Source organism: Castor canadensis, chromosome 18 (genome assembly GCF_047511655.1).
Source record: "Castor canadensis chromosome 18, mCasCan1.hap1v2, whole genome shotgun sequence".
In the NCBI taxonomy this organism is placed as follows: domain Eukaryota; kingdom Metazoa; phylum Chordata; class Mammalia; order Rodentia; family Castoridae; genus Castor; species Castor canadensis.
In genome coordinates, this window is record NC_133403.1 from 13,213,603 (window position 1) to 13,240,707 (window position 27,105).

A 27,105-nucleotide genomic window follows, 5' to 3' on the forward strand; every position below is an offset into this window, starting at 1 on the left:
CACAGATGGACCTGCTGCACCAGTGCTGTCCTTTCGCACGGTCACCAACCCTTTCTGAGTTGTTTCTCCATCTATAAAACACAGAGCAAGTATTCCTCCCGCAGCCCCTCCCACCCAGGCTACCTCCCTGGATGGGTTGCAAGTTGCCCCCAGGTCTTCTTGGTGTCTTCTATCCAGAGGACCACAGTAGGCCTACAGGGATGGAGGAGGGGGCACTCATGAGCTTCTCAACACCTCTGCACCCATGTGCCCCATGTACCCAGCGGTCCTGCTCCACTACTAGTTTCTTCAGGGGAAGAAACGGTGCCTCCAGTGTTCCTCGGGACCTCTTCTGTTCCTAGACCCTGGGTACTCAGGTCTCCTCAGCAGAATTCACAGGAACAGACTACAGAACACTGGCAGGGATCCCCAGAAGGCTTTGTGGAGGCCAAGGCCCCTTGGCTGAGCCTGGGGAGGTGGGGAATCTTTGGGGATGAGTCTACAAGTATGACTGTGGTATGTATGTGTGATGAGGGCATGGGGATGAGGAAGGACAATATGAAAAGGCCAGGTCTGGGAAGACCTCAGTGGCCAGGTCCTGGAATCCTTCCTGCAGACAGTGGGAGCCTATACTGGGTGTAGGAGGGGGGCTGTGGCCATTGTGGGAGGTGACAAGAGTAGGGGCCCTGGGTGGAGATAGACTGGATGTGGGGAAAGGTACAGGAAGGGCAGGTTCAGGATCTCATCATACTTCTTTTCTCAGGGGAATGGAGTTGGGATCTTCCCAAGGTGGAGATGCAGGAGGCAAGGTGAGTCTGAATACCCTTGTTTTTGTATGTTTTAAACCCTCAGGCCCCCATAAGGTGAAGAATGAGGTGAAGAGAAAGAGGCCAGCACAGCCAGGTGAGGACTGCTTGGGATGTGGTGCAGGCAGGGTATGCAGCCCTACATGGTAGCCAGTAGTGCCAAATGTAGGCCATGGATACTGGTGGCTGCCTTCCCTGTGCACAGGGTCCGGGCATGCTTTGTGAGGATGCCTATCCTAATTGCTGGTGTTAGCTTCCAAGCTTTGGTGGGATATCACCCCGGGGGATAGGCTGGGATTGGAAGTGAAAGGAGTGTGGTCACGGTCACAGAGGATTGGGGGACACGTTGGGCCATCCAGTGGAGTCCCTGGGCTGGTGAATGACCACAGGGTAGGGTAACTCAGGGCACTGTTGAGAACTGGGTGCTGGCTGGACATAGGGGAACATGACCCATGGTAGACAGTAGAAACATCAGTTGCCCAAAGGTTAAAGAGCGCAAGAGGACCTGCAAGGCTGGTCCACCTGCCTTCTGTAGTTTCCCCAACCCCTGCTGGCAGGCTTGTGCATCTGGGTGCCCTAAATGCAGACAGGGCCAGTTCTCCCAGAGTGATGTTGCCCTAAGTTTGTCCTCTCCTTCCATCTCCCCACCCCCACTCTGCACTCGTGCACTTTCTTCTGGATGCAACATCTTCCTTACTCAGCTCTTTGCCCTGGCCTCTGCCCTTCCAGGGTTTTCACCCTTATCCCAGCCTTTGGCTAGTGCAGCTGCCTCAGCCTGAGGTCACAGTATAGATTGGACACTCTGGGATGTGTTTTCCCATGAGTGATGATTCGCAATCCAAGTAGGAAACCAGGGGGAGTCCAGGACTACAGTCAATTGGGCAAAGACATTCACCTTGGGGTCTGCACTAATGTAGTGATTTATTGCTTCTTTAGCCATATGAGCTATCAAGTTCAAAGGGAGGGAGAAGAGACATGAAAATAGTAGCTCATCCAGTACTGGCTCGTCTCTTGACTTCTAAGCTCAGGCTTCAAGCCATGAGCTCTGTCTCATTCCTTACCGGCCCCATGGGCCGCAAGAGGCTCATTAGGTGTGTGTCTCTGGAGGCTGTTGGGGGGTCCCTGCCTCTGTCTCTTTGGTCAGCTGCTCGTTGCTGATGCTCACCGTCTCTGACTGCCTAGCCACTTGCACTGTGTCCTCCTTGGGTTTGGTCTTGGGCTGGGCCTCTTCCTGAGGCTCTACCTTGGTGGCAGATTTTTTTTCAGAGCCAGGTTCAAGGGTCCATGAGGGCTCAGTGGCCCGGGAGCTCTCCCCTTCCTTGTTGACGGCTGCAGAGGACAGACCCCATGCCTTGGGCTGCACCCAGCAATGACTGAGGATCTCGTCAATGTGCAACCGCCGGTTGACGTCCGGCTGTAGCATGCGGGAGATGAGGTCTTTGCACTCTCCCGTCAGGTGCTTGGAGCGTGGGAAGTTGAGGCGGTGCTCCTTCTGGATGCACAGCATCTTTTTGATGTTGGAGTCATCAAAGGGCATGGAGCCACAGACCATGATGTACAGGATCACGCCCAGGCTCCAGATGTCGTACACCTTGGGCTGGTAGGGGATGCCCTGCAGCACCTCGGGGGCTGCATAAGCCGCTGACCCACAGAAGGTCTTGCTTAATGTCAGGCGGCCGCTGTCATCTCTCAGGCAGCGCTTGGAGAAGCCGAAGTCAGTCAGCTTGATGTTGAAATCTTTGTCGAGCAGAAGGTTCTCACACTTGAGGTCTCGGTGGACGACGTCCAGGTCATGGCAATACTTGATGGCTGAGGAGAGCTGGTGGAACTTCTTGCGAGCATCATCCTCTTTCAAGGCTCCTCGGGTTTTGATGAATTCTAGGAGGTCGCCCTGGACCCCAAGCTCCATGACGATGTAGACCTTGCCATCAGATGTCTCAAAGATCTCGTAGGTCTTGATGATGGAGCGGTGGTTTAGCATGGCCAGAATCTCAATTTCCCGGGGAAGGAATTTCTCCACAAAGTCCGTGGGGGCTTTCTTGCGGTCGATGATCTTGACTGCCACATTGAATTTTAGGCGCTCAGAGTAGGCAGATTTGACTTTTGCATATGAGCCCTCTCCTAAATTTATCCCCATGATGTAGCCTCGTCGTTTAAGGATGGCAGTGTCATCCATAGTGCAGGGAGCAACCAGTGCCTCTGAGGCTGCCTTCTACATCCCTGCAGGCCAGCAGCGTCCTCATTTACACTGTGGACAGAGTCCTCTGGGCTGGCTGGGCCTGCTGTCCCTGCCTCCTAAGAGGCCAAGACTCTAGGATGGAACATTCAGCACTGTCTCCCAGGTGACTTCAGTGGGTGAAGTCACAAAGGAGCGCCCTGGGGAAATGAGGCTCTGCCTTGAGCCACTTGGACTTAGAACCTTGGAAGGTCTGCCATTGGGCTGGAGCAGACTGAAGGCCTGCAGAGTGGCCTTGTGGCTGGGACCTGAGGTAGGAAGGGGTTATGGAGGACATGGAGTCTAACTATGTTCCTAAACCCATAGTCAGGGCTGCTTGTGGAGTGGTGAGGCTGATTGTTATAATCCAGGGGAACGTAGAGTGGGTGGTCCTATCAGTCAGGGCCCCAGCAGGAAACAAGACACATTGAATTTAGGATAATCTGAGGAATGATTTACAAAGGTGGGAGCAGAATGGAGAGAATCCCAAATGCAATGTCCTAAGGTTGACATAGACCCCTGGCCTGCATAAAAGAGGGAAAGAATGGAGAGAGAAGTATAGAGAGGGCAGTGACCCTGAGAGAGGCAGTGACCTTTGGTTGAGGTAAAGAGCCAGGCTTCCATGACTACATGAGCTATTATCAGAGGACATCCCTGACCTCTTTTCCTTCCTTTCAGCTCTTGATGCTGTCCACACAGGCAGCATGCAGACACAGAGCAAGGCCAAAAAGGGTAGAGGTGAATCAGGAAGGGCAAAGAGCCTTGATGTAGCAGGTGCTATAATTTGGGAAACCAGGACTGTGCCCCTTTGCTGCATGGCTTGGCTAGCCTTTTCACCTCCCTGCACTTCTATTTCCTCATCTGAACCTTTGTTGGCATGCTGCTCTTACAGTGGCTCTGCAGGAGGGACAACTGGCAGGAATTGTGCTCTTGGCTGTGAGTTCCCTCCTAGGGACCTGCCCAGCCCATGAACCTGGCTAGGCTCCCATGGCAGATCTAGGGCTGGAGGTGAGGGCTGGAAGACTGTATGCTGGGCCTGGATCCTGAGCTAAGCACTAGCAGCTGCTCCTGGCAGACTGCACAAATGCCAAAGGAAGCATGGACAGACAGCTTTGTTTCTGCTGGCAGGGCCCCCCCCCCACACCCTGTTGTGACAGGACCCTTTGTCCAGCTCCTCTCTGGTCCAAGTCTTGGGAGAGTAGGAGGCCTTGAATGTCTGGCCTAACCTTGGGTTTGACCTTAGCCTTATCCACTTACAGGAAATAAGTGCCCCTCTCTCATATGACCCCGTGCATTACAAGGATGGAATCCTGAAGACACTCAGGAGTGAGTCAGGAGAGATGGACGTGAGTGAGGTTGGGGTGGGTTCCCACTAGCTTTGGCCCTTTCCACCTTTTCTCTGTTTCTCATCTTCACCTTCTTCCCCAGCCCTGACCAGCCACTACCAGTCCTGTAAGCCACAGCTTGTGGTCCTTCCCCTGGACAGCTTGTTTTTCCTCTTTAGAGGACACTTCATCTGCTGTCTCTCCCACGTTCATGATGACAGGTTCAAGGTCAGCACTTGCAACTTCATGATGACAGGTTTGAGATCAGTACTTGTAACTTTTTCTCAGAGAGCTTAGCTCCATCTTTGCCCAGGCTGACCTCCATGCAGATGTGGCCTTTCCTTCCTTCTCCAGCATGTAGACAAGTCCTTCCTCCACGGAAGGCCAGCTGTGCTCCAGTCTCTAGGATCTGGGCTTCCTTGTTATCTCTCCTCTCTCTTAGGTCATTTCCTCAGCTGTTGACACATTTTCAATTTTGTGTGCCGGTAAATCCACACTTGTCTGTTCCTTACCAGGTTGTACATTCCTTCCCCATTCTCAGAGCCTCCCAGCCCTCCAGTTTTCTTCCTCTTCTACAGCAGTTCAGCCTTTTAAAAGATCACTTTAGGATGCATCGTTGAACACTGGACCAGACAGGTGTAAAGACCCTCCGAGTCCTAGGGTTCTACTTTGCCCTGTGAGTTCCCGACGACCGCGGCCCCACCCTGCCCCCAGGCTGCACCTCGTACAGTGTCCGTCCTTGTGGTCCTGTGCCCTTTGCCCCTCCCCCACTGCTCTTGCCCCGCCCTGAGACCCTACCTTGCCCCTAGGCTCCGCCCCTGAGCCCCACCCCTCTGCTTAGCCAATGGCACGCTTCACTCCTTATAGTCCCGCCCTCCTCTCAGGTCCACCCCTCAGTCGCCGCCCTCTGCCATCCCGCCCTTAGGCCTCGCCCCACGCTTAGCCGATGAGCCGCAAGCAGCTGGGTGCTCGCGGCTCCGCCCACCGCCTCCACGCTCATTGGCCGGCGCTGGAGTCGCGGGCGGGAGGCGGGGCGGTGCGGGCCCAGGCAGGACGGCAGCCATCTTGCGCGGAGCCGGAATCGGAGCCCCGAGTCTGTGGCCTAGAGCGCGCGCGAGCTCGCGACCTTGTCCTGCCGCGGGCGCGCCTCACGGCAGCCCCGCCGGACTCCTCGTTCTTCGCCTCTCCGTGCCTGGCCCCGGCTTGGCCCTCAGACCTCAGCCCGGCCCGGTCCGGCCTCTCCGCGGGGTCACGCGGCCGCCCCGGAGACGATGAACGGAGGATAAATGGTGCCCAAGGCAGACAGCGGTGCTTTCCTGCTGCTTTTCCTGCTCGTGCTCACCGTCACCGAGCCGCTGCGGCCAGGTGCGCGCCGCGGTGGGGAGGATGGGGGCGCGGTCGGGGGCGGGGCGGGTGGCCGGGGGTGGGGCTCGGGCTGCGAATCTGGCCGGGGTCCTGCCGGGACCTCCTTCCGCCCCCCACCCCATCCCCACCCCCTGACCTCCAGCGGGCGCTGCGGTGCCCCGGGGAAGGGGCAGGCGACGTCGGACGCGCGGACCGCCGGGCGCCCTGCACCTGGGTTCGTAGTGCTTCGCACCCTGCGCCGCTCCGTCCTCGAGGAAGTCGCTTCTGGGCCCAAGTCCACGAAGCACTGCGTGCTCTGAGAGCCACTGGCCAGGAGCTTTGCCGCGTCCTCCTGCTGGCCCGGCGTCGGGATCGAGTGGAGGGCTGGACGGGGGGGGAGGCGGGGGCGGCTCGCGGAGGCACCTGGCTTCCCAGGCGTCCGCCCAGCTGTGGCCTCATGCCAACCTTTCAGCCTTGGACAGCGGTGACTGGGTGGTTTATTGTCACTAGATGAGGCGCTGCTCCAGAGACGCCCTCAGCCCAGAGCCCGGCCCAGAGGAGGTACTAGGAGTTCGTCAAGTACTGTGTGCAGAGGCAGAGACCACGCGGAGGTGCCAAACACTTAGTAGTGCTCCATTTACGTGACGTAATTAAATGCTTTTGGAACTCCCCTTGAAAGTTTTTGTGTCTGTGTCTCTGGTGGGGAACCAGAGGGCCGGTTTCTACCTAGTTTAGATAGCACTGAACTGCGCCAAGAAAACATAACAATCGGGCTGGAGGAGTGGCTCAAGTGGTAAAGCACCTGCTTTGCAAGCATGTAAGCCCTGAGTTCAAACCCCAGTCCCACAAAAAAAAGAAAACATTACAGTCCCCAAAAGCCAGCTTGGTTTTTCTGTTAGGCACGGGAGAACCAGTGCCACATGCACTGTACTTTCAGGGGCAGGCAGAACACTTTACAATAAGAAAAAAATGAAATTTAATATATTTACGTCAAACACAGCCATCTTTATGCCAGTATAGTGGAAAGTACAGTTCTTAATATTTTTTAACGAAGGAAGGTTCCCTTGAAGGCTGAAGTGCCCAAGGCCATCTTTTATGAGTGACAACAAGAGTGGGTGTGGGAGAACAAGAGGTGTGCACCCCTCTGTAGTGCGTAGCCAGGCTGTCACTCTAGACCCTCTGTCCCTTTTGGCTCTGTGCCTTTGTCATCTTTGTAGAATGTCTGCACTCCCCTCATGTCTACTTGATCGCCAAGGCCATGGGCCCACGCTCAACCTGAATAGACTCAGCTGGGCTCCCGGTGTGTAGCTAGTTACTACACCTGATTGCTTTCTGTCTAGTGGAGTGACTGGTGGTGAAGTGGCTTTGGTAGGAACATAAGCCAAGAAAAAGAGTCATCTGTGGATGTTTTGCATGGGGATTCTTGAGGATCACAGTCAAAGGGTTTGTGAGTTCTTGTGATTAAATTCTTTGTAAACATGTGTATACCTGTAGAGAGGTGAAATGTCATCCTGTTCTGATTCCTGGGTCCCAGTTTTGCAGATGAAGTCACTGAGCACATGTAGAGAGATGAAGTCACACATGCCTGTCTTCCTTGTGCTTCTGGTTCCAGGTCTGGGCTCTTCTTCCTGGATCACAGAGGTGGCCTAATTTCTTTTCTCTTGCCAGTCTGTTCACATATGCTGTCAGCTAGCCAGGAGTAGTTTAGAAAGTATATGTGAGCTCCTGCCTGCTCATCACCAAGAATGTACAAATGCAGAGAACACACCTCTCTAGGAGTGCCCAATGTGGAAGAAGAGTCTGAGTGTAAATCAGTCAGTATACTCCTGTGTGTTAAGTACCCTTGAATGTGAGAGGCCAGAGGCAAGTGACAGATGGCCATCCATTTGAACCTTTGTAATAGGGGAAATCTTCATGGGAGACCTTATGCTGAGATCTGAGTGGGACATCGTGTGAGGGTGGCTCTGTAGAGGGAGCAAAGTTACCCTTTAATTCCATGGCTCTCCAGACCAGAACTTTGCAGCAGCCCCTGATGTTGTCTTAAGTTGCCCTCCAAAACGTGGGGCACTCCAACTGGCTCCCTGACTTTCTTGGGCAGCAAGGGCAGGTCTTGCTCTGGGTCAGATGTTTTCCCTGTGTGCTGGTTGGGGTGCCTTTTTACATATTCACTCTGTCCTTCCCGAGCATGCCAGATGGGTCTTGTTGGCTGATGCTTTTAAGAAGAAGGTGTTTCTTTGGTCTTGGTCTGCATGCTTTCTGTCAAGTCTTGGCTTTGAACCATACTTGGGTCTGAGGAGGGAGAAAACCCGCCTTTTGGGATGGAGGCAGGTAAAGAGGGTGTCTTCTAACTCCTGCATCAAGTACAAGTCAAGCCACTTGGGGCTCCTCTTTAGTACAGGGCAGGGCCTTTCAGAGTTGGGGGTATGGCAGCATGTGCATGCAGAACTTGACTTTGTTGAAGTTTCTTTTTAAGTGCACATTTGATCTTTGTTGATTAAGGATGTGTTGTTACATGTCAGGTACTGTTGTAAGAACTAACTTATGTATTGACTTAACTTTCAGATGGTCCCTGGTGGACCATTATTAGCCGCATTTTACAGATGGAGAAGCTGAGATACAGAGCATTCATACAGCTGAATGGCTCAAGATTAGATTTTAGTCCTATGAGTCTGGCTGGTTCTGTCATTATGCACCCTTGACTGAGTCCCTCTAGCTGTGTCTTTCTAGTCCTGGCCTCATGAGAATCTCAGGTTATGCTTTGAACTGTTTTCTTAACCCTAGCTGTGGAGCTGGACAGTTGAGGAGCCTGCACTGCTCTTCCTGAATGCCTCCTGAGTTTCGAGTGCTTTCTTCTACAACCCACTGTTGTTTTGCACTTTGTAGAATTTGTCATGATGGCACATTTGACTTTTGGGTTAGCAATTTCATTCTTTTTGGTTGGAGTGTGATGTAACATGCTTTCTAAGTTCATTAGCTAATGAATTTTTTTTTAACTTTTAGTCGAAAAACTAAAAGTTAAACTCATAGAAAAGTTGCAAGAAAAAATTAATGCAAAAACATTATTTTTTTTGTACTCAGATTTATCTGTTAGTAGCATTATACATTATTTGCCTTATCCCCCACCACCACATCTGCACATAGGTATGTACCAAAACACAGTGTTTTTTTTCTGAACTCTTTGAGAGTAAGTTGCATGGATACATGATCACATGGGCTGCAGGAAGCAGGAGGTGGCTCCTACTTAGCCTAACCCCAGTGCCCTAACACCTGCTTTGTGCCAAGCACTGCATCATGTCAAATACAAAGATCTCCAGGGCACAGGAAGACTTGTGGTTAAAGCTTAAGTTGGTCCAGGTGAAGGCAAATAGGCATCAGTGCACTTTAGAGTTATTGTTTGAATTGATGGTTCTGATCTTAGGAATGATGGCTGCTGCTTTTGAACATATGTGCTTTTGTTAGGCTGTGCTTTCCTATCCTTTCCTGGTCTGCTTCCCAGGCATATGTCGTGGGTATTTTCCTCACCTGGCATTTCCTGAGGTACTGGATAATTATGTCCTCTTAGCACTGGTGGAAGTCAATCTGGATGTATGTATGTCCTCCTAGCAGTGAATGAGGTAATCTAGTGGGGCTCGTGTCCTTTTTTTGGTGGGAGGTAATCTCGCTGTGTATGTCCTCCTAGCAGTGATGGCAGATGTTCTAGCTGTGTGCGTCCTCTTAGTGCTGGTGGTGGTCTAGTAATTGATCTGCTATACCTGAGCCTTTAACTACTGGAGAGTTCCTTTGCCCCTCTCTTTTTTTTTTTGTGGTACTGGGTCTTAAACTCAGGGCCTTCACCTTGAGCCACTTTACCAGCCCTTTTTGTGATGGGTATTTTCGAGATAAGGTCTCTCAAACTATTTGCCCAGGTTGGCTTCACACTGCAATCCTCCTGATCTTTGCCTCCTGAGTAGCTAGGATTACGGGTATGAGCCACTGGCTCCCGGCCCTTTGCCTCTCTTGATCTTTGGCTTCAGGAGACTTTTCCTAGTTTTTTAATTCTCAGTGTAACGTGTCAGTATAACACTTAGAGCTCAGTAGAGAGCCTGTGACTGATTAAAAGTCTTCTTGGTGTGCTGCTGGGTCTTTTGCTCATCACATGCTTTTTAGTCTGGGTGCTAAGCAGGTCAGTAATCCCAAAAGCCCAGTTTTGGGACAACAGTTGGCTGAGCAGAGGGATGTGTAGGCTTCTGTTGTGTTTATTACATGACAGCTGGGTTTTTGTTTCCAGCTTGATTTACCAATTGTCTGGGGGGGTTTAGTAGAAGCTAGTCGCATCTCATTCTGCCTTTCTTTGTTGGGCTGTGTGTCCTGTCAGTATGAACGTAATAGGCCTTGGCGGGGCAGGTCTAGGCTAGAGGTGAATGGCTTGGGGGGCCTGTAGTTACAGTGCAGTGGGATGTGGGTCCAGATGTCCTAGGACTTAAGTCTGTCCCACAGCTCGCTCCATGACTTTCCTGACCTGGAACATGGACATCATCATAGGGCTTTGTGGAGATGTGGGATTAAAATGGGTAAGTGTAAAGTTCCAAAGAATATCTGATACAAAGCAAATGCTTCATATAGGCCAGCTGTTGGTTTTATCCACAGATGGACTTCAAGGAACCCCCGAATCTGTGCCAGATGGTGTGTGCATGTGGGCAGTATCTCTAGAACAGGGCTCCCTCTGGGAGGCAGCAGAGCACAGTGCAGTGGTTTTGAGTTCTGTCTGCTACACAGCCAGTGTTGTAGGAGTCTTAGCTGTTCCAGTGATATTAGAGGAGCATGTGTGACTTGATGAGAGGCCCCAAAACAGCCACCATGCTCTTTGCACAGTGCTAGGATTGTTTACACTAACAGATTTTGCTTGTTGTCACATTCCCAGTGTGTCCCCTGGGTCTGGTCAGGCACAGAGTGGGCACTCAGAAATCAGTTACTGAGCAAATGCACGAAAGAGCCACAGCTCCTTTGGCGAGCCAGCCTTGCAGCTGCCCTGGTTGGGGGTGGCAAGGAAGATGAAGGCTTTGTGGCCATCCTGCAGGAATGCAGTGCGATGGGGCGGGGGTAGGGGGGTGGGGGGGGAAGGACATAGAGCCAGCTGGCTGGGCCTCACACTGGGTGGAGCTTTCTCCTCAGCTGTCAGTGGGGCCAAGAGGTGAAAGAGGTAGGGCTTCTTGCCAACATGGATCCTCCCTGAAGTTCAGTCACTCAGGCTGGGGTGGGTGGGTCTCCCAGAGAGGGGAGCCCTGAGAAGCTAGTAGGAGGATGGAGCTGCCACTCTGAACTTGTCTAGCACCTGGGCTTCGGAACAGGACTGCCCCTGTGTGAGGCCTTGGCTGGCTTTTCCTGGGCAGCTCATGTTGCAGGCCATGGTTGAGAGATGGCTGGGTGTGAGGGCTGCACATATATACTCTTGGCCTTCTCTTCCTCTTTAGTTTGCCAGAGTTGCTGCCTCAGTTAATCTGGGCTGGTTATTGACCTTCATCAATGCCCCTGTCTGTGCTCCCCTTCTGGCCCCTCAGCATAGACTGACTTCTGCTGATCTCTTGACAGCCAGCCATCAGTTTGTTCAGCTTGTTACCTGTCTCTCTCAGCTGTGGGCTTCCTATGGGACAGGACAGTGCTAGAGTCTCCCCTTCCCCTTCCAGGTAGATTTCTTGCTTACCCCATGCCTGGGAAGTCTTGTTCCCCTCAGGAGCCTGCCTTAGAAGTTTATAGCTATTAGCTTTTTTTTTTCACCATTTTTAAAATTTTATTATTCATATGTGCATACAAGGCTTGCTATTAGCCTTTTAGTCACCACACATTTGCATGTGTGTTGTCTCTATATATGTATGCACACTATATATATTTTGCAGAATTCTTTGAAACTATGTTGCAGACATGCTGACCTTTCATTTTAAATCCCCCAACCTACATTTCCTAAGAATAAGTTCATTTTCCTATACCCATAGCACAGTTATCAAATCTAGGATGTTTAATAGCTATATTATGATTTTTATTGTTGTTTGAAACAGGCTCTCACTTTGTAGACCACATTGGCCTCACACTTGGTGTGTGACTGGCAGAGTGGCTCAAGTGGTAAAGAGTGCCTGCTTATCAAGTGTGAGGCCCTGAGTTCAAACCCAGTGCCACTAAAAACCAACAGACAAATAAACTAACAAAAAACTTGCTCTGTAGCCCAGGCTGGCCTCGAAATCTTGATCCTTCTGCCTCAGCTTTCCAAGTGCTGGAATTATAGATGTGTGTCACCTACTCTTATAAAATTCTTATTACTTATCTTGGTATTCTACCAAATAGAGCTTCCCTTCCTTCCCTTTTTATCTTTTAGTATCTGTATGGATTCATGCATTCTTTTTATTCAGTATGTAATAACTGGTTGCTGTCATTCCTTTTTTTTGTTCTTAAGCGTTTTTTTTTTTTTTTTTGTGATACTGGGGTTTAAACTCAAGGCTTCTTGCTTGCTATGATGGCACCCTTACCGTGTGAGCCACTCCCCAGCCTGACATCATTCCTTTTGATGCTTATAATTGGTTTGGCAAGTACAACCCCTTCAGGGTGACTTCTGTGTCCTTCTGACATGTTCCCATCCATTTAAACAGCCCTTGTTATTGTACTTATTTTGTACCTTTCTTGCCCTTAGCCTGGAGTGTGGGGCAGTTTTTAATGAGGCACTGATTCCTTTTAGTGGAAAATGGCTTTGGCCATGTTCGTTGCTCTTAGGATGTTGCTGCTGATAGATCTAGAAGTATGTGCGTGTACACCCCTTGTGTGCATGTACACATGCATTTGTGAGTTCATACTGTTAAATCTTTGAGTTCTAATGCAGCATCACTGGTCTCTTGCTTTCCCTGGTTCATATTTGTATCTCCTTTTTCTCAACAATGAAAAAAAGCTCTCAATGCATTGATAGTTACTCATTTGCTTAAACCTATATATAGTGCACATAGAGTAGCTTCTTAAGTGCTACACCCATGCCAGTACCAACAACAGACTTGCTAAATGGTGTTTAAGGTTTTTATTGCTGTTTTTGTCTTTAGAATGATGGTATGTATGCATAGTATTAGGTTCCAAAGCTACATGAGTCAGGAAGGTGGCACCTGTCTGTAATCCCAGAGAACTACAGACTCAGGAGGCTGAGGTAGGAGGATAGTGAGTTTGAGGTCAGCCTGGGCTATATAATGAGATCATGTCTCCAAAAAAAAAACCAAAACCCCAAACTACTTGGGTTCTCTCCTATATTTCTTATCCAATTAGGTTCAAAACTAGGTTGATTTGAAACTCCTTTTATCACATTGAATTTTTGAATAGGTTATATTATTTTCCTGGTGAGTTTTTTGAAAGTCACTTTTAGGAGTAGCTATTAATAGGGCTTTTTGTTTGTTTTTGGCAATACTGGGATTTTGAACTCAGGGCCTTGCACTTGCTAGCAAGAGCTCTACCATTTGAGTCACACCTCCAGCCTTTGGTTGTTGCTTTTAAGAGATGGAGTCTTTTGGGCTTGGGGTATGGCTTAAATGGTAGAGTACCTGCCTAACAAGCTCAAGATCCAGATCCAGAGTTCAAACCTCAGTATCACCCACACAAAAAAAGAGTGAGCAAGAGAGATGGAGTCTTTCTGTATTCCTGTGTTGCCCAGGTAGGCCCTGAATTCCTAGGCTCAAGTGATCCTTTTGCCTTGGCCTTCTTAATAGCTGGGATTATAGGCATGTGATAAGCCTGGCTTTCAATATTTATAGTTTTTGTTCCTCCAGTGCTAGAGTTTGAACTCAGGGCCTTGCTCTGGCTAGGCAAGTGCTCTACCACTTGAACCACATTCCAGACCTTTTTACTTTAGTTATTTTTTAGGTAAAGTCTCGAGTTTTTGCCTGGGGCTGGCCTCACCCTGCAGTCCTTCTACCTACAACCAGGGGAGTAGCTGGGATCATCGATGTGTACCACGAAGCCCAGTTTATAGATTGAGAAGGGGGGGAGGATCTTGCTTTTTGCCTAGTCTGATCTTGAAACTTTATCCTCCCCATCTCTGCCTCCTGAGTAGTTGGCATTACAGGGATGAGCCATCACGCCCAGGTCCATATTTATAGTTTTAACATGTCAACTCTTAATAATATACATTGCTATTTGCTTAAAATATTTTTTTCTGTTATTTCTATTCTGTAATGTGAAGAGAATTATGGATGTTGAGTAAATGATAACTCAGCATTAATAAAAAGGAAGGACAAATAAAATTTATGTCATTAAATTTTAGCATCAATAAGTGCTATTTTTTTATTTTGTTAACTTTAAAATATTTTGATGGGATTTTATTAGAAACTTCTTTGTAATACTAATTGCAGTGGGGAATCCCAAATGGATCCTGGAAGAACAAGAGTATTAGCTAGCAGAATTCAGGTGATAGAAATGTGCTAGCATTGTGGTATAAAGTGCCAATAGAGAATACCAGATAAAGTAGGGACTTTGCTATAAATCTGATATTATTTAAGCATTAAAAAATTTGAGCCTGGCATGATGGCACAAATCTGTGATCCCAGCATTTGGGAGAGAGATGCAGGAGGATGGCAAATTGAAGGCCAGCCTGGGCTACACAGCAAGACTCTTATCTAAAAAAACAAAAATAAATGAAAGTTTTGTTTTAACACATTTGTGGTAATAATTGAATATTTTAAAAAAGAAAGTAGTATTTGGATTTCTAAGAGCCCTGAGACCTTGTTGACCTAGTTTTGTCATTGATTTGCCAAACTCTTGGCAAATGACTGGTTTTTTTGGGTTTCACTTTCTTCTTGTAGATAAAAAATAAAAACAAACAAAAAACAAAGGGCTTAGATGTGTCAGGGTCATTTGGACTCAAGTTCTGATATTCTCTCTAGACTTGTTGGTTTAGTAAGCTGTGGACTCCATCATGTATAGCCATTTGTATTTCCTGTCTGTCCAGTGGTGGTAGACAGGGCTCTGAGAGTATGGAGCCCAAACTCTATTGTGGTGTGGGAGAGCTGGCTGAAACAGGGAGTCATGTGTGGCTCAGGAATTTGGGTGTAATTGTGCCAGTTGTTGCTCAGTGAGGCAGATGGTAGGTGGCCCATTTTTAGATTCAGGTGTTGAGGCCCAGATGGTAATGAACTTGCCTGGTGACATCACTTAGCTTTTAAGCAGAAATAGAAACAGAATATTCAGGACCATTATGGTGAATACATGCTTCACCTGCACCACACTGTGGCTGGGGAGCTAAGTGGAGAGTCCTCCTATTGGAGGAGGGGCACCTTTTCATTGAGTCAGGGCCCTTAGTGGTCACAGTGTCCAGCTCTACCAGCATCTTTGTGGACATTGATGCTTTTACAACTCTTTGGATCTGGTTGACCAGTTCAGGCCTCTCCTGTGATCAAAGGGAAAAATGTGTGTTTCCAGAAGCTTGGGAGGCTTATTAACGATCTTAACTTTGCTGCCACCTCCTTTCATGTGGACTTTATAGATTTTAGAAGCACGTGTTTCTGTTGCCTCTTAAGAAATGTCCACGAAGACTGAGGGTGGTGGCATATACTTGTGTTCCCATTTACACATGTAATTGTGTTCCCAGTGGAGGTCCAAGGCCAGCCTGAGCAAAGTTAGCATGGAACACTAACAGAGGGGAGTAGTCATGAAGGTAAAAGAGCAGAGCGTGGTCTTCTATCCAGTACTACTGCATAGATTGGCGCTCGCATCTGGTACTGTGCAGCTACAGTAGTACTTCACTATCCTTAGCTCTTTTTTCCCTCTGCCTGTTTCTTTCTCCTCCTGCCTCCTCACCTGGAACCTCAGCCCTCTCTTCCCCTGTATATACTGCTCTTCTTCCTCCAGCCATGGCTACCAGGACCACAGTACTAGCTTCCTAGTCTCACCTGCCCCTTCCCACTGTTCTATTGATGCCGCCCTTCAGGAAGCCTCATACTCAACCTTCCAGGAGCTGCCTGAAGCTCCCCTCCCTGCCTGTTCGTACAGTCCTAGCCTTGGTGCTTTGCTGTTGCTGCCCTTGTCATCTTGACCCCAGCGTCATGCGCTCTGCTAAGTATTTGGTGTGCAATAGCTTAGGTAACATTAAATTATAATCTTCCTTCTCAGGTAGACTTTTTGATATGGTGGATGCTACACACTGTAAGGTTTCCAGTAAGTGTAATGAAGTAAAGCTTTTAGGCTGTGTTATCCTTGAACAACTATGGAGAGCCCAGAGTGATAAAGATGTGTGTTTTTGTGAGTGTAACTCTGTGGTGATTCCAGTGCACACTAGTGTTTTAGCTCTAGCCCAAGGGAGGAGTTGAGGCAAAGCTTCCAGCCATGGCTTGACCTTAGGGTCATCTCCTTTTAGGAAGTCTCAGAATTCCAGTCCAGCTTTCCTGCAGGAGTTGCGTTGTTCAGTCAATTTCGTTTTTACCCTTGGGTGGGGCTCATTGTGCAGCTCAGTGACAGAGCACTTGCCTAGCATAGTCAGAAAGAGAGAGAGAGAGAGAGAGAGAAAGGAAAGAAGGTGAATTTTGTAAGGTCAGCCTGGACTGGAACATAGCAAGACTTCAATCTCAAAAAAAAAAAAAAAAAGTTAGCCTTAGGATTTATTTTATATGTGCTTTTGAATCCTTCAGTCCATTTAGAAACTAAGCCCTGAGAGGTACACGAACAAATTTCATTTCTTTTTCTCTAAATAGGGATAATACTAGAATTGACTTGAAATGATTATTGACTAGATCCAGAGAAATAAGGTTTAGGGTTTTGTTTTTTGTTTGTGTTTTAATTGTGGTAAAAAAATTTTTTTAATTAAACAATAACATAAGCCATCATAACCATTTTGAAGTGTACAGTTTCGTCATGTCATCTGTATGCCCCTTGTGTGCAACAGATCTCTAGAATGTTTTCATCTTACAAAACCAAAACTCTCTGCCTATTGAACAACTGGCCCCCATTCCCATCCCTCCAACTCCTGGCAACCACCATTCTACCTCCTGTTTCTGAGCACCTACTTTAGCTGCTTCACAAAGTGGAATTACGTAGTATTTATCTTTTTGTCTCTAGCTTATTTCACTGAGCATAATGTCCTCAAGTTTCAACCACATTGCAGCAGAATCAGAAATTATTTTTTAAAGGTTAGTAATATTTCATTGTGTGTATATATCACATTTTGTTTATCCAGTTCACTTATTGGTGAACACTTGGGTTGCTTCCATCTATTAGCCACTGTCAACAGGAGTATGCACATTTGAAGGAGTTCCACGCTATTTTTTCATAGCGGCAGCACCATTTCACACCCGTACCAGCAGTGCACAAAGGTTTCAGTTTATCCATATCTACACTTGTTTCTGCTCTTTATTTATCTATTTTTTAGCAGTGGTCACCTTAGTGGATGTGAGGTAATATCTTGTGGTTTTTACTTGAATTTCCCTGATGATTGAGGTTCCATTTTTGATATAGAAAGTCCAGTTGTCTTAGCACTGTTTGCTGGAATGTTATCCTTTCTCCATTGAATTATCTTTGTACCTTTGTCAAAAATTCATTGACTGTATTTATGTAGGTCTATTCCTGGGACCTGTATTCTGTTCTGTCGATCTGTGTGTCTGTACTGAGGTTTTGGTCAAAGAGGTTAATGGTTGTCCCCCTGGCCAAGAGGCAGAACAGAGAAAGGAAGGAGTAGTACAGTCCCCTTGACGGGCACACCCCCCAGTGACCTCCCACTAGGTCCCACCTTTTATTTTTTAAAATAATTTTTATTATTATCGATGTGCTGGAGGAACATTGTGACATTTACAAAAGTTTTTACAATAGATCAGTTGAATTCACACCTTCCATCATTCTCCTTTATCCCCTTTCCCCCCAAGGCCCCACTTTTCAAGGTTCCACTGCCTCCCAGTAGTGCCACCCTGGGTACCAAGCCGTAGCACATTTAAAATCCAAATTATATTAGTTATGTTTCTTATCTTTCTCCTAGAAATCTGTACTTTTAGTTCTTTTCACTTGTTATCATAGAGGCATAGTGCCTGATCCCTATGAGGTGTAGGGTGGCGTACATTGAATGAGTGAGTGGGTTTAGCTTAAGGATTTAGAATAATGTTTTCCAAGTACTCAGTACACTGCTGGAGCACAAAATGAACATTCAAGAATCTGGTTTTGCTGCAACTGTCATTCTTCTTGAGATGAGTGGGTCATGTACTAATGGCTGTTATCAAGCTGTGCTGTGAGTGTTGGATCAAACTGCTAGTAGATGTTACATCAGAGGCAAGTTATCTCTTCCATTTCTACCTCATCCTCTTGCCCTAGCTTTTTCCTGAGTTTTCAAACTCAGGAAAATAAACTCCCTTTCCTCCCTAGCCTGCCCCCACAAAATAATAGACTGTTTGCAGGTTGATTTTTTTTTTTTTTCTTGAAAGTGTCATTCAGTTAATGGATGTGACTAGAGTACTTGCCTCTCTCCTCTTTCACCTTCTAAGGTCACATCCTTCTTTTTAGGGAAAGTTCAGGAAAAAGTAGAACTTTTTTTTTTTTTTTTTAGGTGGGACTGCAGTTTGAACTAAGGGCTCTTTGCTTGCAAACCAGGTGCTCTTCCACTTGAGCCAAACGTCCAGTACATTTTACTCTGGTTATTTTGGAGATCGAGTCTCATGAGCTACTTGCCTGGGCTGACCTCGAACCTCGCTCCTCCCATTCTCAGCCTCCCAAGTGGCGAGGATTACAGGCGTGAGGCACCTGTGCTAGGCAAAAGGGGAACTTATTTTAAGCAGGGTCTTCTTCCCCAAACATCTGCCTAAGGAGAAGCCACAGAGCAATGTAGGGCAAATGAATAAATATCCTGGTTGAACAATATCTATGAATAGATGGTAACAAGTGATGGTTGCTTCATCCTTCAGATGTAGAAGATGCTTGTTATTTATGAGAAAATTGCTGTTTGGCCTTGTCACGTTGTTCTGGTGCAGCATTCTCCAATGTCAGCCTTATGACTCCTTGGCCTGCTAGGAAAAGTGACTGACACTTCCCTGTGCTCCACTGTCATAGCAGAGCTGCTGGGTCTCCAGTGACAAGAGAATGGAGAACACTGTGGTCCCTCTGGAGTAGTGACAGGGTAGAGCCATTAGTCAGGATTCCACTTGCCCCCAGGATATCTGAAAATGGGTTTGGATCAGAATGGAGTGATTGGAGGCTACTGCAGTTTAGGGAGTCATGTTAAGGGTGCTGTAGACATTTCAAAATTGTAGACAATTCATGAGAGAATGAATTCATGAGAGAATGTTTACAATATTTTGGTACATCCCTGGCTCTGTTGTCCCAAACTGGTGATCAGGCACCTGCACTTCCTGGTTCCCCTGAGCTTTGTCCAGCCATACTCCATGGAGGGCATAGTCTCTCTTCTTTATCAATAAAGAAAATACGTCAACTGGAAAATTTGAACATGGCCTTCTGTGAAAGAGTCAGAACATGGAACATCCTAGCTGGAGAGTTCTGCTAGCTTTGAGAATAGGGATTTGGGTGAGAGAGTCTGGTTTCTAGTGCCCATTCTGCTGTCAACTCCTTGTGGGACATTGAGCCAGGCAGGCAGCTCTTCTGTGAGGTAAGCTGGCTAGACCAAATGGTCATTTTTGATAAGTAAAAGAGCTTCAGGCCCTCTTCAGTTCTGCTAATGAAACTTCCAGTACTTTCATTTTCATAAGTCATGTATATCTCTTTCTCTTTTTTTTTTTTTTTTTCCCCAAACTCTGGGCCCTTCTGGGTGACAGTCATCTGGCCATTTGGTCTCTGAGCTCCTTTAGGTTGAGGTTCAGGTGCTGGCATCCTTGGGGCTGCAACTTGGCAAGAATGCCAAGGCCTCCAGGTAGAAGCAGCCTTAACTGTGGAGACTAGGCAGTAGATCAACCTGTGCAAAGCCCCTGGCCTCAACTTCCTGCCTCCAATCTATCCTTTGCCTGTGTGGGACCTTCTTAGAGCATATTCTCTTCAGGGACCTCCAGGGATCATTCCTAAGGATGATCAGTTACTTCAGTAACTGAGCACTGTCTGAATAATTTTTCTCCTTTGGGCTGCAAGACTGGTAGGGAAGTCAGGAAGGCGAGCAGGGATGGATCCATGTTTTCCAAATGAAGGAATGGACTCCTACAAAGCCAAATAGTCATGCGCTTCAGGCACTAAGGCCTGTCATTTGTCTTATCATGGGTCTCTGTGGCCTTTTCCAAGCTGATCTCCCTATACATCATTCCAGGAAGATGCAGGGGCTAGGTGGTTACCTATAGGCCTACCGGTACAGAGAAATGGCAGTGTGGCAATGACTAGGAAGAAATTAGAGGTATTGCAGGGGAAGAGTTGCAGAGACTGCCAAACCAGGACAGAAAAAGATGGGGACCTCGAGGAAAGGCTGGAGATGGAAGCACAAATCCAGCCCTCATGAAAAGCACAAATAGTATAGCACTGTTGAGATGGTGGGGAGTTAGTAATATGATTGCATTTGATTCTAGAATGGTTTCCTGTGCACTGTTTCTAATGCCTGGTTATGTGTTGGCCCCACTATCTAGTTCTGCTCTCCTCATCTGCATATGGTAGGCAAGCTCTCTAATGCCTCTCCTATTGGCTGCAGGGTGCACTCTATTTTGTGTTTTAGGTCACTGTCTTTTTGCAGTGCTGGGAATTAAACTTGGGGTCTTGTGTATGCTAGGAAAGTGCTCTACACAGAGCCATAACTCTAGTCCTGTGTTTCATGTTTTAGTTGTCTGTGTTGTTGACATTAGTCTTTGTCCCCTCTTGAAGGTGTCTGGAGGAGAGACTGCTGGCCCAGGTTTCCACAATGTTGGGTGCAATTCTGTGTCCATAGGAGCCAGTCTCCTGGAGCTGTGTGGCCACTTGAATGGGAGGCTCAGCCAGCCCTGTTTTCAGATCCTTTCCATTCTGCCACTGGTTTGGGCAGTGGTGCTGGATATGTATCGCTTTCCTAGAAGTACCTTGGGTAGAGAGGGCAGATTGAAAAGCAGCTGCTAGCTCTGTCCAAGGCAGAATGTCTGAGTGATAGAAGCTACACTGCTCAGCTGTGAACGGGCCTGCCAAGGTCCTGGGGCATTCCTGCAGAGTGTGGAAGCCACTGCTCCAAGTGTGGAGGGCTGCAGCCAAAGAAGGTCATTCCATGCTGGCGAAGCCCGAGCTGAGCTAAAATTTTCCCCTGGATTTCCTTGCTAGAAATCTTTTTTCTCTGTGCTAGGAATGTGGACATGTGTACTTCTGTTAAAACTCTGTCTTCCCCTTGAGCTTTGTGGGCAAATGTTGAAGAGAAATCAATTCCAGACAATTCAGGTAGCACACTAAATTTCACACAGTAATTTGAGACAGCTTAGTTTACATATTTAAAATGAGGCCAAGGCTTGCTGGCCAAGAAGAAAGGAATCTAGAGGAAGAATCTGTATTGCAGAAACGCCTGAATTTCTACAGGGTATGAATCCTCCAGTTCCCACACATTCATCATGTAAAGCAGTAGCTCTTCTTGTGTCCAGAGCCTCCTGGGCATCCCTGGCCTTTTCAGGGGATCCTTGAGGAAAATTACTGTCTTCATAATAACATAAAAGTGTCCTTTAACACTCTTCCATTCTCTCATAAGTGTAGGTTGCATTTCCAGAGATGACATGTGATGACATCCTTGCTCTCACAGCTGCTGATGTATGCTTAAGAGTCTCTCTTTTTAAGGATTAAAAAAACTGGTAAAATACATATAACATACACTTTATCATTTTAACCTTTGTGTGTGTGTGTGGGACTTGAGTTGAACTTGGATTGGTATTTGGGAAGCAGACGCTTTACCTCTGCAGTCCATCTTGCTCTGGGTATTTTGGAGATGGGAGTCTCTAGAACTATTTGCGACCCTCCCGATCTTAGCCTCCGAATTATCTAGGATTACAGGCGTGAGCCATCAGAGCCTGGTCCATTTTAACCATTTTTATTTTCAGTTTTTATTTTGCAGTCGAACCTGAGGTTTACACATGTTGAGTAAGCACTCTGCCACTGAACTTCCTTCCCAGCCCTTAACCATTTTTAAGCATGCAGTTCAGTGGTGTTAAGTCAGAATGTTGTGCAACCGTCAGCACTGCCCATTTCCAGAACTTTTTCATCATCCCAAACAAACTGTATACCCATTAGACAAAACAACTTCTCTTCTTCCTCCAGCCCCTAGCAAGGCCTAATCTACTTCCGTTTATATAGATTTACCTATTGTGTACATTTTGTGTAAATGTAATCAACAGTGGTCTCTCATAAGTGGCTTCTTTCACTTAACATAATGTTTTCCAGTTCATCCATGTTGTATGCATAAGTACACCATTCCTTTTTATATCCAAGGAATATTCTGTTTTGTGGTTATACCACATTTTGTTTACTCTTCAATGATGGACACACGTTGTTTTCCATCTTTGGCTATCATAAATAGTGTTGCTGTGAACATTAGTGTACAATTATCTGTTTGAGTCTCTGCTTTCAGTTCTCTTGAGTGAAATTGCTACTTTGTGTGGTAATTCTATGTTTAACTTTTTGAAGAAGTGCCAAACTGTTTTCCACAATAACTGAACCATTTTACATTCCCACCAGCAGTGCCCTAAGGTTCCAGTTTCTCTACATCCTTGCCATCCTTGCCAGTACTTATTTTCAGTTTAAAATAGTCATTCTGATGGATCTGAGGTGGTTAGTATTTCATTGTAGTTTTGATTTGCATTTTTCTAATCACTCTATTGTTGAGCATCTTTATGTTTATTTAGTCTTTTGCCCATTTTTGTTTAGGGTAGTTTTGGGTTTTTTATTGTTAAGTTGTAGGTATTTTTCAATACATTCTGAATATTAACATCTTATTTCTTATTGCATATATGATTTGCAGATATTTTCTCCCACTCTGGGTTGTTTTTTTTTTTCACTCTGTGATAGTGTCCTGAGAGGCCCAAAGTGTTTATTTTTCATGAAGTCTACATTGTCTTCTTCTTTTTTTTTTTTTTTTGCTGCTATACTTTTGATATCATATCCAAAAAACTCATCAGGTCCATTGTCAGAAAGTTTTTTCCTTATGTTTGTCTAAGAGTTTTATAGTTTTAGCTCTTACATTAGGTCTTTGATCCATTTAGAGTTAATTTTTATGTATGGTGTTAGGTGAGGGGCATTTTCCTTCATTTGCAGGTGAATATCCAGTTGTCTCAGCATCATTTGTTAGAAAGACTCTTTTCCCTTTGAGGGAATCAACTGTAGGAGGGAAGATTTATTTTGGCTTACAGTTTCAGAGGTTCCAGTCTAAGGTGGGCAAGCTCCATTGCTTTGGGCCTGAGACAAGGCAGAGTGTCATGGCGGTGAGAGTGTGTGGCAGAGGAGACTGCTCACCTCATGGCAGTGGGGAAATGAATCAATCACACCCTCAAGATCTAGTCACCTCTCAATAGTGCCATTATCTGAGGACTAAGCCTTCAATACATGAGCCCTTGGGGGCCAAGGAGGAAGGTGGGACACACTGCATATCCAAACCAGGTATACATCTATAAGTGAAATTGCTAGGTCATATAATAATTCTGTGTTTAATCTTTTGAGCATATGCTTGAGATTCTTGCGTTTATATTATTTTTGCTTTAATTTCTGATACTGTAAATATTGATAGACATAACTCACTTAACAAAAGCTCTTTGGAATCCTCAGTAATTTTAGCATATAAAGAAGCCTTAGATTAAAGTATGCAAAGGAATTGTGGCATGAAGAACTTCGAGAACTGCCATTGTGGTAGAATTTCTTATTTTGGTAGAATTTCTTATTTTGGTACTTGGATGAAGAGGGCATGGATTATTTCCTAAAGTATTAAGGATCCATTGGCTGGGAAGAGCTGGCCTGCCTCTTCTATGTATAGCAAGGAGACAGTCCTCAGAAGAAAGCCTGGGACAGATAGGGCATTGGTAAAGCCAAGAGAGAAGGGTGCCTTTTTTTGGATAGCTGCTTGGAGTGGCTGTTCAGCCTGGCTCCCTGCATCCTCCTCTTCGTGCATCAGCCTACAGAATCTCTGATTTGCCCAGCCTAGAGCAGGTTGGCTGTCCTTGGTCCAGTCAATTGTATTGTCCTCTATGGACTTCTAAAATGCAGTTCTCAAAGGAGCATGGGATGGGGAGGTTGGCTGGGTCTCGGGAGCCTTACCTGATATGCATGGATTGGATTTAGACACAACCTGAGCTCTCGGGTGAAAACACACACACACACACACACACGATAAACACTAAGAAGCAAACAAGGCAGGGTGAATGCGGGTATGAGGGAAGGAGCTGTTTTCCAGAGCAAGCCTGCTGATCCCAGAACATTTGCTTTTGGAGGAGATAGGGGTATGGAGAAAGAAAATGCCTGTGTTGTTATAACAAGTGTTTAGGGCATGCAGACCCTTAATCTTGGACTTCCCAGCCTCTAAAATTGTGAGCCAAATGAACTATTATTTGCAATTTACCTGGCCTGTGGTATTCTGTTACAGTAGCAGAAAATGAACTAAGACAACATGGTATATCTTTATCCATTCTTTCATTTTCAGCTATTTGTATCCTTACATGAAACGAGTTCCTTTTAGACAACATAGACACTCCTTAATTCATTAACCTGCCAGACATTCTAGCTTAGCAGTATAGTATACTGTAGTGTATCAGTTGTGACTATGTGACTGAGTAGGAGCTGTGGCATGCTGCCACTACCCAGCATCATGATATACCACCTTTGGCTAACCCTGGAAAAGATCAAAATCCGAAATTCAACTTATAATGAATATGAATTTCCCCCTTTTTTGGGGGGCGACATTGGAATTTGAACTCATGTCCTCATTCTTGCTAGGCATGTGCTCTTACACTTGAGCCACTCCACCAACCCTTATTTTGTTACGAACTTTTTTGAGGTAGGGTCTTGTGAACTATTTGCCTGGGACTTGCTTCATCTGTGATCTTTCTGATTTCTGCCTCCTGAGTAGCTAGGATTATAGGTGTGAGCCACTGGTGCCTGGTATGAATCACTTTTTCACCTTTGTAAAGTTGAAAAGTCCTAAGTTACAAATTGCAAATTTGGGATCATATATAGTATATATGTATATAGTGAAGCTTTGTTGCTTTTTTAACCTACACAAAAATTCTGCCTTTCATTTAGGGTGTTTAGATCACGCCATGTTTATCGATGGGGCAGGTTTAATTAAAATCTATCATGTTGTCATTTGTTTTGTTTGTACCATCTGTTGTTTGTTTCATTTTTCCAATTTTTCTGTCCTTTTTTTGGATCTTTTAGTTCCATTTTGTCTTTGTTGGCTTATTTGCTATAAGTCCTGTTGTGTTACCTTAGTACTATTCATCTTTAACTTGATATAATCTGCCATTAAGTGATAGACCCCTATACCAATAGTTTGAGCCTTCAAACAGTATGCTTGTGTTTATCTTCATAGCTTTTATGGTGATGTCAAAATTTGACTTATACATATGTTGTAGCTCCGACAATACATTGCACACATTTTTGCTTTAAATAATTCTAGGTTGGCTACTTTTTTTTCTTCTTCCTTTCTGGAGTTAAAACTATTACTGTACTGCTTCTAGCTCCCTAATGTTTTGTTAAGCCTTACCTTTTCTGGAGCACTGTTCCTACTACATCATATGTGACTTCTGATACCATCGTCTTTCTTGGAAAATCTACAAATCTCACCAGGTGTTTTGTTTGTTTGTGGGTTTTTGTTTTTGGTGGTACTGTGGCACTCTACCACTTGAGCCACCCCCCAGCTCTTTTTGCTTTAAACATTTTTGAATAGGGTCTCACATTGTTGCCTAGGCCAGCCTCAAACTGCAATCCTCTTGATCTGTGCCACCTGAGTAACTGGGGTTGTAGGCATAAGCCTCTGCACTAAGCAGATCACACCTTTTTAAAGAAGTATTCCAGAGCCCCTGGGTTGGAGATCGTTCTCTCCTTCACACTTCACATTATTTTGGCATGCTGTGTGAGTGTTCCTATTGGCCATTTGCTCTTTGTGAGAAACATAGTGAGTCAGTGTGTGTGTGTGTGTGTGTGTGTGTGTGTGTACACCCCTCCTGTTGCCCTAGACTCCCTTAGGAGGTGAGCAGTGTATCCTCTCATCTCGTCTCCTTTGCAGTCAGTACAGAGCTTTCTCTTTCTATACATGCTAAGCAAACTCTTAACCACTGAGCTACATCACCACCCCAGTACAAAGCTTTACTAGTCAGCTTCTCCTCACCATTTCACAATGAAATGCTTCACCCAGGCTACTTATGAAGTAACAGAGGTTTGTCTTGATTCATGATTTGGGAGGTTCAGGTCACTGGTTTGGGCCTCTGATGAGGACAGCACGTCATGACAAGAGCATGTGTCAGAGTGAGTGCTCACAGCTCAAGCCAGGAAGGGGAGCAAGCAAGTGAGGGTGCACAGTCTCTTGAGGTCATGCTCCTAGTGACCTGAGGACCTTCTGCCACCTCTTAAAGGTCCACAGTACCTCCCACACTGAACATCTAGATGATGTTTGATGACAACTCAGGGTCTGTTTGAAGTGACACACAACATTGATTGTCTTGGGAGGAGTATTGCTCTCTGCCCTGCCGCAGTTGAGCTTGCAGTATTATAACCATTCTTGACCCTTCCTTTGGGAATGAGTGTCTGTGCCCTCCCAAGGAAGTGGGTTATGGGCAGCTGTCTGGTCTCTGGCTCATCCTTCCAGGGCTTATTGGTGGCAGGGACTTGCTGCTCCAGGTCTCTGCTCCTACTGCTACTTCCTCAATAGTCTCTTGCCCTTTGGTTCTATAGAACTCCGGTGCAACCCTGGACAGTTTGCCTGTCGCAGTGGCGCCATCCATTGCATACCCCTCCCCTGGCAGTGTGACGGCTGGGCAACCTGTGAAGATGAGAGTGATGAAGCCGACTGTCCAGGTGAGTGTGTGGAGCATGTGTAATGCACATGGACCACTTCTTCGTCATAGCTGGGTGATTGTGCCTCCCATGAGTGGTGGAAAAGTGTGATCTAATAATCTGTTCTGTCTCCACACATTGCAAAGATAGAGTGAGCCAATTCCTACCCCTCTATTTCTCTTTTAAATAAAATAGTTTCCTGGTATGGACAGACCCAGAACTAGCAAGCTGACAAGGCCAGAGAGGGGAGGCAGTGAGGTACTACCAGTCCTGGGCTTGCATGACGCCTCCTTGGAGGGGTGTGCTCTCAGTGCTTCTCTGGCCTCACCCTTGCCCTGGCTCTGGATGTATGTGCCTCTTGATTTGTTCTTTTTGTTTGTTTATTTTGGTGGTACTGAGGTTTGAACATAGGGCTTCACACTTGCTAGGCATGCACTCTACCACTGAGCCACTCCCATCAGCCCTGTAGGTGCCTTTTGAGACCTGGCCAGAATCCTGACGAATGTGTTTTTGGAGACTGACCTTGGCATTACCTATTCCTCTTGCCCACTCATTT

At 46.5% G+C, this 27,105-nt stretch overlaps 2 protein-coding genes across 5 annotated transcripts in view; one reads left to right on the forward strand and one right to left on the reverse strand.

Annotated features, from left to right (window-relative positions):
* Positions 1 to 682: 682 nt before the first annotated feature.
* Tssk1b (testis specific serine kinase 1B) lies at positions 683 to 4,479 on the reverse strand. The gene has a single exon (XM_020160639.2). The coding sequence runs from the start codon at positions 2,959 to 2,961 to the stop codon at positions 1,873 to 1,875; it is 1,089 nt and encodes a 362-aa protein (XP_020016228.2). The 5' UTR covers positions 2,962 to 4,479; the 3' UTR covers positions 683 to 1,872.
* Positions 4,480 to 5,547: 1,068 nt separating this feature from the next.
* The window catches only part of Dgcr2 (DiGeorge syndrome critical region gene 2), a 74,518-nt gene continuing 52,960 nt past the window's right edge, over positions 5,548 to 27,105 (forward strand). For 2 of the 4 annotated variants that reach the window (XM_020160714.2, XM_020160715.2), the window contains exons 1-2: positions 5,548 to 5,690; positions 26,448 to 26,570. In XM_020160714.2, the coding sequence (XP_020016303.2) occupies positions 5,612 to 5,690; positions 26,448 to 26,570 (202 nt within the window). In that variant the 5' untranslated portion in view covers positions 5,548 to 5,611. The remainder of the gene's footprint in view (positions 5,691 to 26,447; positions 26,571 to 27,105) is intronic. The other 2 variants (XM_074060664.1, XM_074060665.1) reach the window with 1 other exon arrangement.

Excerpts from the sequence above, each read along its gene's own strand:
- Tssk1b (XM_020160639.2), bottom strand. The coding sequence starts at position 2,961 with ATGGATGACACTGCCATCCTTAAACGACGAGGCTACATCATGGGGATA.